Source organism: Stenella coeruleoalba (assembly GCF_951394435.1).
Source record: "Stenella coeruleoalba genome assembly, chromosome: 19".
NCBI lineage: Eukaryota > Metazoa > Chordata > Mammalia > Artiodactyla > Delphinidae > Stenella > Stenella coeruleoalba.
In genome coordinates, this window is record NC_137165.1 from 1505313 (window position 1) to 1520568 (window position 15256).

The 15256-nt window shown below is 62.3% G+C and overlaps 1 protein-coding gene across 5 annotated transcripts in view; it reads right to left on the reverse strand.

Moving 5' to 3' along the window:
* The window catches only part of TOM1L2 (target of myb1 like 2 membrane trafficking protein), an 83280-nt gene that overhangs the window by 12763 nt on the left and 55261 nt on the right, over positions 1-15256 (reverse strand). For all 5 annotated transcript variants that reach the window (XM_079905614.1, XM_079905613.1, XM_079905615.1 and 2 more), the window contains exons 5-11: positions 13073-13207; positions 11718-11858; positions 9936-10052; positions 5048-5181; positions 3095-3143; positions 2671-2794; positions 1200-1317 (exon numbers count right to left, since the gene is read on the reverse strand). In XM_079905614.1, coding sequence (XP_079761740.1) covers positions 1200-1317; positions 2671-2794; positions 3095-3143; positions 5048-5181; positions 9936-10052; positions 11718-11858; positions 13073-13207 — 818 coding nt within the window. The remainder of the gene's footprint in view (positions 1-1199; positions 1318-2670; positions 2795-3094; positions 3144-5047; positions 5182-9935; positions 10053-11717; positions 11859-13072; positions 13208-15256) is intronic.

Sequence of the window (15256 nt, forward strand, 5' to 3'; positions counted from 1 at the left end):
CCGCAGCTGAAGTCAGGAGGCCTGGGTTCAAGCACAGCCCAGCCACTCGCTCCCTCTGGGTCTGGGACTCTGTACCACCTCCATTTCCCTCTGTTAAGTAACACTAGAGGCATCTGCAAAGCTCAAGGACAGGGTGCCAGAGGGCCCGGAACTGCTTAGAGGGAGAGGCTGGATACAAGCAAAGGGGTCACAATTCTCATTTTAAAAGCAGCGGCCTTGGCTTCCCTGCTGGCGCAGCGGTTAAGAATCCTCCTGCCAATGCAGAGAACATGGGTTCGAGTCCTGGTCCGGGAAGATCCCACATGCCGTGAAGCAACTAAGCCCGTGCGCCACAACTACTGAGCCTGCGCTCTAGAGCCTGCGAGCCACAGCTACTGAGCCTGCGCGCCTAGAGCCCGTGCTTCACAGCAAGAGAAGCACCGCAACGAGAAACCCGTGCACCGCAACGAAGAGTAGCCCCCGCTCGCTGCAACTAGAGAAAGTCCACGCACATCAACGAAGACCCAACACAGCCTAAATAAATAAATCAATAAAATAATAATATTAATAAAAAAGCAGCAGCCTCAGTGGCATCTGACAAGGAAGGTGGTCTCCCGGTCTGGGGTGAGGGTCTGTCACTCATTGCGGGGTTGTCTTCTTCTGCTCCCCGACTTCTTTTGCTGTATCCATTTTGAAAGCAGCTAAAAGGTGCCTGGGGCCCTGGGCTTCTGGTCAACCTGCTGAGTCCTGAGTACGGGACTCAAAGAGCTGGATGCGTCAAGATGCTGGGTCCCGGGGGAGGGGGTCAAAGGCTGAACAGAAAGCTCAAAGCAGGTTCCAGGGAGATGCAGGGGGCTGTGTGTTTTGGAATCAACTCCCCTAATTCCACAGGGCTCATCTTGGCCAAAGCTGCTGTCAGGAAAGACGCTGCTCGCACCCCAGGGGCGAGGAACCAACTCGGTGCCTGCCTGCCCCACCCCGTGCCCCCAGCTCCTCCTACAGATGAAGTTTCTGAGGCAGCAGCAGCGCGGGGGCAGGGAGAGCAGGGGAGCAGGTGGCAGGAACCCGCATGGCCGCCCGGCTCAGGGTGCTGGCCTCCACTCAACAGCTGTGTCTACCGCCAGGTCCCGGCAACCGAACCCCAGTGAATAAAAGGCCCCTTTGTGCTGGCCGCGGGCCCAGGCCAGGGTCTGAGAGCCCCCGGGAGGGTCCCCACATACGTCTTGCGCTGCTCAGCCGAGGAGCTCCCTCTGGTCTGGGCGAACATGTCAAAGCCGTCCCGGGGATGACACTGCTGGAGCGAGCTCAGGGTGCCACTGACGCTCTCCGCGCCCAGGTCTGTGCAACAGAACAGAGGAGGGGTGGGCGACAGCAAATGTGGGCCTGACCTTGGGAAGAAGTCACCTGGCGGGCTGAAGTCCTGCGGGGGCAGAAGGGAGCGAGGACAGCCCCCGAGCCCCCCAAGTCGCTCCTGAATGAGGGCGAGCGGCGAGCAGGCGGGCCGTGCAGGCTCCTGCCCGCACCAAGGCGCCCCTGGGAGCCGGTCACAGAGGCCACAGGCCAAGGTCACTCATGTGACAAGTACTTCGTAGGCGCGCGCACGGCCAGAGCTCGACCCTGACTGGACCACAGTGACTCTGGCGTGGTTCCCGGCCTCAAGGGGGTACACAGAGTAGGCGGACAGACAGCAGCACAGAATTAGGTGGAGATATGGGCGGGGGACCGGAAACTGCTACAGGAGCGGGAGGGGGGCTGGGCGGCGGGCAGAGGGGGTGACGCGGGAAGGGTGCCGGCGGAGAGACGAGGCTGCTGAAGAGGTCACACGCCGGCAAAGGAGTCGATGGGGAAACACTAGAGCTTTTTAAAGCAGGGGCAGCGGAATCCAATCTGAATTTTAGGTATTAAGCCTGGTGGCCACATGCTGGGTAGACTGAAGGCAGAGAAAGAGAAACAGTGGCTACGGATACGTGAGAGGTCGAGAAGCCACTACAGCAACTGCCAGGGCACTGAGTGAAAGCTTGATTCAACCGAAATGAGACGAAGGTACAAAGACAAATACTAAGGAAACAGGAGCGCAGGGTGGAAGACGGCATTTTGAGAGGGCCGTGCTGAGTGGTAATGTAACACTGTGACCTCCTCTGTCCCAGACTGGGCTCATCCAGCCCGGGTGGGCATCCAGCGTCACGGACACACATTAAACCGAACAAACTGCGAGAAAATGGCATCTTTTGTTTTAGGTTTCAGAGGATGGCGCACTCTCACTGATATTAGCTCAAGGAGAGCAAACCCCTTCCTGTTGACAAGCCCAGGGCAGACGTCACCGATCAGCCATGGACTCTTCCAAGCCCCGACGTGGCCTCAGCATCCTTCCTGGGCCCACGCGCCAAGCACCCAAGCAGCTGACACCTATTTGCCACCCTTGGCCTGGTTGACGTTGAGAAGGAAATCACTCCAGCCATAGAGAATAAGCCACGTACAACACAGCAGCCACCTTTCTTCAAAAAGCCAACAGCTTCCAGTCCCTTGGACCACCTCGCACCCCTGCTTTCCAAGCTGGGGTCAAACTCTAAGTTTAGGGAACAAGCCTTCAGCTGAAATGGCACAGCAGGACTCAGGCACACGCTGTCCCACGGGTCCCCCACAAGGCTGGCGGGGGGCGGGGGGGGTGGGAGGCAGTTCCGGGACACTCACCCAAGCCCGCAAGCTGGGAGGAGAGGGAAGACGGGGGCACCGTGCCCCCCACGGTCGGGCTCACCACGGCTGGAGACCCCGGGCCCAGGTCGATGAGGTTGTCCTCTGTCACTTCGCTCAGCACCTGCTGGGCAGGAGGTGGGCTGAGCCCCGGCCCATGTGCTCGGCCCCGAGGGGAAAGCTGGCAGGCACCACCCAGGGTCCCGGGTGGGCTGTTGTGAGTTACCCCCTGCCCCTCCCCCATCTAAGGGACAGCGAGGTCCCAGGGGCTTCTTTGCCCCCTCCCGCCAGGGATGTGCCCTGCCGGCACCTCCTCAGAGCCCACCCACCAGAGCTTGCTCTCCCATCGCCCGGATATTTTAACCCCAGGAGACCCCAGGTTTCCCGGCCTCCAGAAAGGCGAGAATTCTGAAGGAATACTCACTCCATTACTGGCATTTTGAACGGATCGGCCTGACCTGTATCGTTCAAACCTAATGGGGAAAGGAAAGTGGAGTAAGGAGAGGGAGTGCCCGGGACACGGCATCGCGAAGCCCACTGGCCTGGGAAGCTCCCGGGGCCCGTGGGCCGGGAGGCCAGCAGAGACCCAGGCTCTGGGGAAGGAGAACCACCGGGCCCATTTGGGGGGCCAGGGAGTGGACAACCCCCAACACACAACTTCGCCCTTCCTGCTGCTGCATGGGGCTCCCCCGAGTGGGGATCAGCCTCCCAGCCTCCCCAAGGGCACTGCAGGTGCGGGCTAGCACATGCAGGAGGCCATCATAAGCACCCCCAGGGCCAGCCACCTTCCCTGGGGGCGCCCCAGATCCAGAGGAGAACAGCAGCCCCTCCCTGTTGGACAGCTCTGTGGCGGAGTGACGAGCTGAAGGGCTAACTTGCTAGGGGAAGGGGTGGGACCCAGGGCCAGGCGTGTGGAGCAGGAGGGCAGGCACAGGCCCCAGCAGCTGCGGGAGGGTCGGTGAGCCAGGGCCCCCGCCTGCTGGCCGCAGCCTGGCCGAGGACAGACTCTCCTCTCCAGCACCCAGGTCATTCTCTATCAGGTGGGGACCAGCATGGCAGCCCCTGACGCCACAGGCTAAGAGGCCGCCAAGAGACCTCTCCAGCTGGGGATCTGCTGAGATTCCCTGCTCCACACTGTTCTCCCCATGTGCTGGGGTCAGCCCCTGGTGAGCAGGGATCCCCGGGGGGACAACTGGTCAGGCCACCCGTGGGACGCAGTTTATCCTCAGTGGTCGACAAGGACAGAAATATGACCCCCCCTGAGGTTCTCCTGCGGGAGCACCTTCCCATGCCCTTGCTGACCATCAGTCTTAGCAAAGGCTCTCTGGCCGGAAGGGCACCTCAGGGCTGCCGGCCCCGGGCTTTGCCTCTGGATCGCTGTCACCCTGTGCCAGAAAGGGCTGAGACGGGTTTAACAGGTGAAAAGCTCAGCCTGTTTACAGTGGAGACCCTGGCACCGCAGGGCAGGAACCCGGGGCTCTGGGGCCGGGAGTTGAGGCCCCCGGCTCTGTTCCTGTGCTCCCGTGGCACAGGGGGCCCCAGACGGGCCCCCATTCCTCCTGTGGAGGGCTCGTCATCTGTCGGGTGGACACAGGGCCACCCACCGCTGCCACCATGGTCGAAGCTGAGACACAGCCCAGAGCTGTGGCAACCCCAGCAAAATCACCCTCCAAGGCCCAGATGCAAGCATCTGTCACCCGGACCCTGCGTGATGCCAGGTCATCAGGCCACGAGTCAGCGGCCCAGGGCCCAGGCCTCATCCTTAGGAGCAGAAGGCTGGCCAGGCCAAGGCGCTTTCTGGGGCAGCCCCGTCAGAGCCACGGATGGGAGCCCGCTCGCCACTTCCCTGCTTGCTGAGCACTGCCTGGATCACTCACCTTTCTCCCTGAGGGACGGCTCTGGGAAGGCAAAAGAATATGCACGTTTGTCACCTCAAACCCGAAAATGATTTGGAAGAACGGAAATGCGTGTCTCTCCCAGCACTCACACCTGCCTGCTTCCGCGCTCCACACATGCTGGCGGTGGCAAAGGAAGGGAAAATCTCTCTTTCTCTTTTTTTAAAAATGGGCAAGAGGAAATCTTTTTTTCCCTGATAGAGATTTCTCCCCCTTAATCCTTTTCAGATTCAGAGGATCTTCAAAGGAGCAGGTGCAGGAGCGCAGGGTCCCCGAGCCCCATCCTCCCTCCTGGGCTGGGGTGACAGGGGCCAGCCCGAGGCTCATGAAGGGCAGCGCCTGACTCTGCGGCACGTTCCTGCTGCTGGCTCCCAGGAGAACAAGAAGCACTTCCCCGTCATGGGAACAGGTCAGCATCTCCGAGGAGTATTTTCCGCCTCTACTCTGCACGCCCCAACCCCCACCCCCACGCCGGCTCCCACCTCTCGTATCGGAGGAAGACGTTGTTGAGGTCATCGTTGACGTGCAGCAGCTCCTCGGTGACCTCCTCGTTGCACACGCGGGAGATGAGCTCCACGACGCGCTGCTGCATGGCGCGGCAGGTCCTGTGCAGCTCCTGCGGACACAGGTCTGGCTACCGCGGGTGCCCCTTGTTCACACTCTACTTGCTTTGCAAATACATGTGCCAGTTCGTAAAGCCACACGGGCCCAGGCTTGTCCACAAAGCCGGGTGTGTGCGGGAGGCCAGGTGGACCCCCGCCCCGCCCACCAGGCGGCGCCTCTTGATGGACAAGCGTCCTAGCGCACACTCTGCTGTGCGCAGAGCACGGGTTTGCACAAACCGTCTGGAAAATCTAAAAACGTGATTCTCTGCAGTTGCTTGTTCTCTTCAACAGACCGTGCCAGACGCCACTCTACCACTTGGGACAGGACGCCCCAGCCTCTGTGTATCATCGTGCATCTCGCCCGCCAAGACTCCCTGTGCGCTATGAACACGCCCTGAGCCCGCACTGCCGCCCCAGACTGCCTAGAGCGCCCTGGGCTCCCCTTCACCTCCAGTAGGTGCAGACTGGCTCCCAACCACCCCAGAGGGCGAACCCCCCCAGAGGAGGCTTCACGGAGGCGCCGCCAGCCCTCAGTAGGCTGCAGGGAGCATCTCAAGCACCTGGCACACACGCCCGAAGCACCAGTAGCACCCGCAGGGAGAGGCCAGGGCTGGATTCAATCTCCCCCCAGAGCCCAGTCCCTGCCGGGTGTGGCGGCCAAGGCAGCAGCAAGCAGCCCTGACCACCCGCTGTCCGGGGGTCCAGCGCCCTGGGCTCCACCTGCTGTCCGGGGGTCCAGCGCCCTGGGCTCCACCCGCTGTCCGGGGGTCCAGCGCCCTGGGCTCCACCCGCTGTCCGGGGGTCCAGCGCCCTGGGCTCCACCCGCTGTCCGGGGGTCCAGCGCCCTGGGCTCCACCCGCTGTCCGAGGGTCCAGCGCCCTGGGCTCCACCCGCTGTCCGGGGGTCCAGCGCCCTGGGCTCGGCCCTCCCAGGGTGGGATGGGGGCGCCGGGCACCACCACGGCAGCCAGGGTGGCTATGCTCTCATCTGTTCGGACACTGATAGGTCTCTGTAGAGTTTCACTCGTGGAGGAGGTGTTCCATCACTTTGCAGAACGTTTGGGAAGCGCTAGGTGGTTTCTGGAGCCTCGCCTGGAGGAAGGATGAGACCCGAGGCCGTGCACTGGGGTCTGGCTCCCGTGGCCTTCAGCTGGGGCAGAGGCGGGCAGGACATCCCCCACCCGCTGGCAGGGCCTCGCGTGCTCTACGCCTGGGTTGGCACCCAGGGACCCCCCACGGAGCTTTGCCTAAACACGGCCCGGATGAGGGGTCTCCAGGGGTCTCTGCAGAGAGAAAGTTTCACCTTCTCCTTGCTTCAACCTTTTAAGTTACTGTCTTAAAAAAATTAAACAGGAAGAAACGAGAAGAGATTGCACGGGAGAGGAGGACCAGAGCATGAAGATCTGTGCCACCACAGACACCCGCTGGCTGCCTGCGGGCCCTCCACGCCGTCACCAGCAGGCAGACCCTACCTGCCTCCAAACCACCCGGACAGGCACCTTCTCCTGGTCCTGAGCCACAGACAGCCAGAGCCTGCCCGGCTTGCCCTTCCCGCCTGGCAACAGCTGGGACAGGAACTTCCTAAACGCAGACGGTCTCATTCTGGCCTCTGGGGTCTGGTTCTCAACAGAAGGGAGGGCGGCTGGTCACTGCTCTTGGTGCAAAAGCCCTCCATCCACCAGAAGGCTTTGTAAAATGTCCCTTTTCTGTCTAATTCATCCCAATGCCTGTATCTTTTCTTCAAGGGACATTCTCCTCCCCACCTTGCAAAACCATCTTTTAATCATCTTCTGGGTCTCCTCTGAACCCACAGGGAATAAGGCCCTGAAGATCTGCTTTCTACAGCTGCAAAGGAGACAGGAGGGAGACACAGTCTTTGTTGAAGAGAAAGGGGGAAATAATGAAGCTGAACACATAGAATAAACTAGATTTCTCTAGAGAAGATGGTCCTGGCCCCCCTGGTTTTTGTTGAAATGAGAGGCAAGAAGCGAGAGGGGATAAACCATCTGCTACTTGAAGACACAATGTGGGATGGGCCTCCTTCGTCAGCTGAGGGATGGCCGTGAGGGATGCCCATCCTGGGCATCACTGGATTAATCACGCGTTATCACTAACTGCAGACAGAGCTGGAGAGGCTGATCTGGGGGCGGTGGGGGCACGGCTGCCGGCATCGGGATCTTTAGAGATTCCCAAGGCCAGACTCCCAGGCGCAGCCAAGGGCATAAGGTCCAGCAGACAGAGATGTAGAGTCTCAGGACAGGGAAGACATGGCTGGACAGCCCGTGAGGGAGGGAGACGGAGGCGGCAGGTTCCCCAGCGCTGCCCCCTGCTCAGAGCCACCGGGCCACCCGAGGGAGGGCGGCCGACAGCCTGCAAGCATGGAAGGACCTGCTACGTGAGGGAGGAACTTGTGTCTGCTCCAGCGGGTGGAGCAGACAGACCGGGGCTGCAGGCACGGTGTGGACGGGCTTCAATCAGCCGCTTCCCAGCCGGCCAACGGAGGGAGATTACTCCAGGCCCTAAGTCACCTGGCTCATCAGCGGCCAGGCCCAGAGTGAAGCCGGGGATCCCTAGGCCGCAGCTCTTCCTGCCCTGTCGTGCTGCTTCCCAAAGTCTATCCAGGTCATGTGTTTGGAGGCGGAAGTGCCTCCCCAGCCTGTCGCCGAGGATGTTCAGAAACAAGGCAGCACCAGGCATGCTGCCGGCATGGGGAATCGGCACAGGGTGGGGCTGGACAAGCCGCCTCCCAGGTCTCTCCCAGCCCAGAGGGGGACGCTGCTGTGCTCCCTCCGGGGTCCCGCCTCCCCTCGCCCACGCTGCCTGAGTTCCTGCCACGCTGCGAGCCGCGGGTGAGGCCACACCTGCAAGTCCTGTGCGAAGCACAGGAAGCCGTCCGGACGGACGCAGCCGGCCAGGATGCTGGTCGGCTGCAGCGGCGCGCCCTCGCCGACACCTCCCATTTCCCTCTTCCCATTTCCTCCCAGCAGTTTACACTCAAATCCGCAGCAGCTTCTGTGGGCATGAACACTTGGGCTGGTGACAAATGCATTTATTTCCACTTTGAGCTCTGGGTAGCTTCTGCCCTGAGCAATCTGGCCACCCTCCAGCTCGAGTGAGGGGTCCCAGGGCACAGTCTGATCCCATCCCTTTCCAAGCAGACCGTAGCACTTTCCCACATGCAGCCCCAACCCCTGGGAGATCCTGCTCGGCTGGCTCGAGGAGTGAGGCCAGCGGCCAGGACGGCCGTGTCTGCTTACAGAGCTGCCGGCTCCCGAGTCTCTCGTGCCGAAAGGACAGCCTCCCACTGACACCCAGAACCGTCCTCTCTGTTTGACTTATAAGATAGCAGCGACGTCGGCAGGCTTGGAGTTGGAACAAGACAGAGGGAAGGGAAACGTCATGGGAAGCAACCTATTTTTGAAAACTGAGCTGACGCCAGGAGATCAGGTTCTGTTTGTCTTGGCTGACGGGCTCGTTTAAACACACACGCACACGCAGAGGTGTGTGCTGTCTGGTTGGCCCTGGCTGTCCGCAGGGCTGGCTTTGTTCTGCTGCGCCTGCTACCAGGAACTCAGCTCTGTCCACTGCAAACCCCTGTCAGCAAGAATTCTGGTGCTGACACAGCACAGAGCTGCCTCGAGAGGCCCCTCAGTTCCTGCACCGTTCCTGGACTGATCTCAGTCTCCTGTGCCTGGGGTAACGCCTGGGAGAACCCTGCAGACCGCAGATGGAGGCTGACGCGGCACTGATGGCACACCTGAAGCTGGGCTGCTGCGGCATCTGGTCGCTCGGCGTCCAGAGCAGCCGGAGGGCCCGGACCCAGGTAGGTAGGCTGCCCGCTGTGAGACCCTCCAGAGCGGGGACCACAGCCCACACCCTGGGCAGGTCTCCCCCACCCACACCCTCACCCCCTTAGGGGCTGGAAGCGGGGGGCACGGCAAGCAGCTGCTTGGGCCAGGCCACCCGGGAAGCATGCCCTCCTAAGGACAGCAGCCAGTGTGGCCCTCAGGGGACCAAGACCGGCTGCCCCGAGGGGCAGGCGTGGGAGGTGCTCCCCGCTGGCCCTCACATTTCACAGCGTCCTCTCCACCCTCCAGGAGGTGCTGCTTCTGCGGGCGGGGCCGCTGCCACTTTCCACCGATGCCAGAGTCTCTGAGACGGTGTCAGGAGAGCTGGGCGCCAGCTCTGGGCATGGCGGACCTGGGGTAGGAACCCTGCAGGCCAGCTCTTTCCGCCTGGCTCCCAGACCTGCAGGTGGCCAGTGAGCCACAGAGCCTCCGGAGCCAGGACGTGGGCCACCCTGGCCGGGGACCCTCAGCTTCACCCCAGAAGTCTCAGAAGTGGCTCCCACGAGCAGGAACAGCTAGCAGTCCCTGCACGTTTGTGACGTCATGTTGGGTGAACAAAGCAACACATAAAATCATACACCTGATACCGTCTCAACCCCGTGTGAAATAAACACGGAAAAAAGGTCTGAAAGAAAATACATCAGAACACCGACAGTGCTTATCTGCGGACGCTGGGGTTAAAGAAAACGATCTTCTTCTTTGTACTTCCTTTCTCTTTCAATGGGCACGTATTTTGCAACTGGCATTTTACAATGAGGAAAAAACGTTTTTAAGGAGGATAAAGAAGAGAGCACCTGGGACTGGCCTCTGACCGCCTCCGGGATGCGTGGGCTGGACGCGGGCCTCCTCGGACTCGGTCCCTCTAGAGGACAGGCCCCAAACCCCATCCTGCCCAACCCCCGGCCCGGAGGCCCTCACCTGCAGCAGCTCCAGATCGGACGAGTCCTCCTGCCCAGGAACCATCTCCGTTAGCATCTCGGACATGACCTTTGTATTTCCCCGAACGACGTCCAGTTCGCTCCGCAGTCTGGCGATCTGTGGGGGCCGGGGGAAGTGTGGGGACGGGGTCAGCGAGCCTGCACCAGGTGGACGCGGGCCAGCTCCGTCTGCATCTGCGCACGGGGGGCGCCGGCAGCTGGCAGCTGGGAGCCCCAGGAAGCGCGGGCAGTGCTGGGTTGGAGCGCGGGGGGAGGGGGCCGAGCGGGGCCTGCAGGGGAAGTGAGCCTCTCAGGCCCCGTTTCTGCTCCTTCACGTGGTGGAGAGCGTGGCCCCCGAGGTCCCTGCAGGTCTGGGGTCCTCGACTAGGAACCTCACAGTTGCAGGCTCTGGCCCGGAATCGAGGCTTCAAGCACAGTGACCTCTGAGCCGTGCCTTCCCCACCGGCTCCCCATCCAGGGGTGCCTGTCCCCACTGCCAGCTCCACAGAGCTCCCCAGAGCCGGGACCCGGGCTGCCTCTCCCACAGCAGGGACAGCTCTCTGAGCCTGTGTCCTCACCTGTGCAAAGGTGACCTCACAGGCCAGCCGTGGCCATCCAGGGGCACACCCCGCACTGCCCAGTCGGGTCTGCTGTCTCTCTTCACCGCATTCAGCCCCCTCTCGTCCTGCCCATGTCCCCTCGCCCATCCCAGACCCTCCTTCCAACCGATCCCGAGCTCCCCCCGGGCGCAGACGGCCAATCAGGGGAGGGTCTCGGTGGCCGTCCAACTGCAAACGCGTCTGCCTTCCCTCTTCCCAGGGCCACCTGGGAGGCCTGGTGCCGGCTGTGGCGGGGGCCCAGGAGGGGCAGCGGTAGTTTCAGCTGTGGCCTCCACCTCCTCCCTGCTCTGGGGATCCCAGGGGGCTTCCTGCCACTGCCCAGCCAGCCCATGACGCCCGGTGGGCAGGAGAGAAGGACCGCCGCCCGGTCTACTGACAGGAGACCGAGGTTAAGCGACCCGGCTGAAGCCTCACCAGGAGCAGCGGGCTGAGCCCAGGCCTTTCCGATTCCAGCCCACCACCTGCCCGGCCGCCCCATCCTCAGGGCCCACAGAGCAGAAATGTGCGCACACTCCGCTAACCGGACACAGTCGCTTGAGCCCTCTGTTTAAATGAGGTTCCATAATAATGAAACTGTCGCAAATAGTAAATGAGAATTTAAAAAACAGAAACAGTGGATGGATTTTCTTTCAAGTCTGACCAATCCTCACTTTTTAACTAATGGAAGTTCTATAGATTCGTCTAAGGACTCGTCTCCAGACTCCTCCAAAAGAATCCAGGCTGGCATTGAGGCAGCATTAGCTCCGCAGGAAATAACTCGGGGAGACTGGGCGTTGCTCGGGACGCAGCAGGACTTGGTCCTTCCTGCAGGCTCCGCCCTGGCCCAGGCTGCCTTCTCTCAGGATAAGTCTAAACCTCTCTGTGGACGCCCGAGGCCCTTCACAACTCCGCTGGCTCCCGGGCTTTTGGCCTCACCTCCTGCTGTGATTCTTGCCAGCCCCGCCCCCGCCCAGTCCTCCAAACCACCCACCTGCTGTGCCCGGAGCCCCCCACCTCCCACCTCGAGTGACCACCGCCCTGGACAGCGCGCCCTCAGGAGGGCCGGGCACTTGCACCCGTGTCGCCGACACCCTTCACAGGGCCCGTCTGGGGAGGCCTCCTCTGTCTCCTGGGAGACCGAGGGCAGCGGCAGGCTGGCCTGTGGCCCCTAAGCGTGCACGTACCTGCTCTGAATTGGCCGTGATGGGGCCCGCAGCGCTCAGAGCCGGGGCCTGCGGCACCAAGGAGGAGCCGCTGCTCGTCCTCGGCTGCAGCTGCGACTGGGACTTGGGCATGCTGGTGGCTGGGTCCACCTCCGGGACGCTCTGCACGGCAACGACAAAGCCTTCTGTCCGCCTGGGCCGCCTGGGCCCCCCCACCCCTCCTGCTTCCAAGAACCTCACAGACACCGAGGCGGGCCACAGAGGCAGCCCCCAGCGCAGCCTGTGCGGGCTCTGGCCACCCTCCCACCGTCAGGACCACCTCGGGATCGGAGGGGAGGGCCTGCTGGTAAGTTTTCTAATCAGGAGCCCCCGTTTGGCACCAGAAGGTTACTTTTTGGCCTTTACAAGCGGACTAATAGAAACAGTAATTATGCAATTTACTGAACGTTCTCTGTAACTACAGGAACCGCCACGCTGCTCTGCGTCATGATTCGAAGAATAAAACAGGTTTACTACACAAAGTGCAGCAAGTGGCTTGGAGGGATCATGTGAGAGAAACGCTAGGAAAGCCCAAGTCCTCGTGCTTCCCTCTGGGCCCCTCGTGACCCCTTGAACGTGAGCCGTGCCCACGCGGGAGGCCTGCACGGCACCGTCCCTCAGAGATGGACAAACGGGGCCGTGGCAGAGGGAGCTGGGGTGGGTGCCTCTCCCAGATCCTGAGCCTCCCGGGGCTCTCCCGGGGCAGAAGAGGGCCTGGCTGCCCCCAAAAAGGAAGGATGGCGTTGCCTGGGCACCTTCCCTCCTGAAGCTGCTAGCATGTGGGAGCTGCCCTCAGCGGGCCCTCCCGGGGCTTTGCATCCCAAGGCTGGCGGGAGTCAAGGGTGACCACTCATAGCCCAAAGTAAATTTTAGATCCATGTGACTTGTCCAGTTCAAAAACCCATGAACAGGGACCTCGCCAGCCCCTCGGCGTTGCCGATGTGGAGGTGGGGCTCCTCCGGCCGCCCTGGGAGACGCGGTCCCCACACCAGACGCCTGGGCTCGGGAGAGCAGGTGCCGCGCCCCTCCCAGGATGGCTCCACCTGAGCGGCCATCTCCATGACAGCGTCCACACGGCTCCTTTGTCACCTTCTCCCACAGTTGGGGTGAAAACCGGGGCGGGTGGGGGGTCCCTGAGCCACCAGCCACCAGCCGTCTCTCTCCCGCACCTGGGGCGGGTGGGGGGGTCCCTGAGCCACCAGCCACCAGCCGTCTCTCTCCCGCACCCACTCGTTATCAACAAGAAACGCCCTGGAGCCCTAAGGAGGCTGGTGACAAGCTGCATAATTCAGAGGCTGTCCCTGCAACAGGCCCTTGGGGACGCGGCCGAGGCTCACCCGCTGGGGTGTGTGTATGGGGGACAGCGCGTCCAGGTCGGCCATGGGGAACTCCATGCCCTTCCTCTTCAGCTCTTCGTAAGCGTGCACGACGCCCGTGAGGTCAGGGCTGCTCCGGAAGGCGTCGGCCCACGCCTGGAGGGGAGGAGGGGGCCTGTTAGGGGCGACGGGGCGCTCAGGGCTGCGGCCCAGCCACCCTGCTCCTTCTGCCAGTGCCACCAGGCTGAGCACGAATGAAAGCAAAGCACAGAACTCAGTCCAGCGTGGGGCACAGCCTAGAGCGGAGACGGAGCGACCACACCGAAGCATGGGGCTGAGCCCAGGAGATGTGCCTGGCAACGTGCGGCTGGAGAGGCCGCGCCCGCAGGATGCGCGGGCACAGCGGCGTGGCCTCCACGCTCCGCGCATGAAAGTCCAGGCTGACCCTAGTAGGTCAGGGAGCCGGAGTCCACACTGCCTGGCCGCCCATCCGACGGCCGAGGTGACTGCGGCCGGGGCAGGTGCACCCGCGCTACTCACAGCGCTGGCACCAGGCGCCCGTGTGCGACAGTCCGCTGGGAAGCTCGGCCACTAGCTTCCGTTATGTAAGACACAACACGGGGAGGAAGGAACACATATTTCAAAAGGCTGCCGCTCGTCTCTGATTCAAGGAACTGTCAAAATTTATCTTTAAATTCTGTTCTTTGGAAGTTATAGAAGGTATCAAAAAAGGAAGTTCCTCCAAAGGGCAGCCCCCAAGAGGGGCTCAGAGGACGAGGAATGCCGTCCTGCCTGCAGCTCTGTCGCTGCCACAGGGCCCAGCTGCTTCCCCCCATCTCTGACCAAGAGGGCAGTTTCCAAAAAGCCTCGTTCAGTTTGGCTGCTGCATCTCACTGACCACAAACCCTGCCGTGAGCCTGGCCTCCCGGGGCCTGCTCATCCAACCTGCACACGCAGGGACTTAACGCCCACGTCAGGACAGCCCCTCGTGGTCACACTTCCTCCTGAACGCTGGTGGGGGGCGCGTTTCACTGCCCACGGGGAGGCGGGGAGAAGCAGGCGGCAGTCAGCTCCTCCTGGAGCCGCCTCCGGCCTTCGTTGTTGCAGAAAGACAACAGCTCCAGGGGAGCCCTTTTAACTTATCCTGCCTTCCACCCCCAGCAGACAGACATAAGAAGACCACGACTGTTCTCTCCAGTCGACGGACACTTCTTGGGGCACCTGTCCAGCAGCGATCAGCAGGCCCCATGGACGGCCCCGCAGGGGGTACACGTGCCCAGCTGAGCAGCTACGGCCTCCTGCTTCAGGAGCCTGGCCCTGGGCCCTCGGAGGGCTGGGCTGCTCTATGGGTAGATGTGGGCCCTGGGTCGCACCCACATGCCAGCCCGGACCAGGGAGCAGGGAGAGCCTGCCTGCTGGGACGGCGCGGACACTCAGAAGGTCTGTCCCCTCCCTGGCCGTCACCCCGGGGCTCTGGGTAGCCTGCCTTGTCATGACCAGCACTGCTCGGCGCGGACACTCAGGAGGTCTGTCCCCTCCCTGGCTGTCACCCCGGGGTTCTGGGTAGCCTGCCTTGTCATGACCAGCACTGCACGGCGCGGACACTCAGGAGAAGGTCTGTCCCCTCCCTGGCCGTCACCCCGGGGCTCTGGGTAGCCTTGCCATGACCAGCTCTGCTCTTTGCCCAGGCAGCTGGGGTTGACATCTGCTATCTAAGCAGCCAAGCAGTCCCGGCTAATCGCCCCCGTCCTGCGCGGGACCCCTGTGCAGTCTGGGTGCGGGGCTGCTAGCAGAGTGTGTGTCCACGGCAGTGCTCTCTACTGACCACACCCCTGACGCCAGCACCTTGGGGGGAAGCACAGGGCGGGAGATGCCGTGTGCCTTGGGCACCTTCCGGGCCGGTGCCCACACCTGTGCCCCCCAGCTGCCGAGTCTCCTGGGGGCACAGAGAAGGCAGTCAGACAGCATTTGTCAAGTCAGAGCGAACACGGCCTCACCGATGCGAAGATTCCTGCTGCAGGGACAGGGGAGCATGGCCACGCAGGCGGCCAGCGGACTGAGGTGACGGTGACAGCGCAGGAGCCCCTCTAGACAGCTGGCCCCGCTGAGAATCACGACCCTGCCTCAGGGGCTGTGGCCTCGGGAGGTCTGCTTCCCCACAAGAAGCCAGGGAGCGGCAGGGCGGTTGCTGTCAGAGCAGAAGGC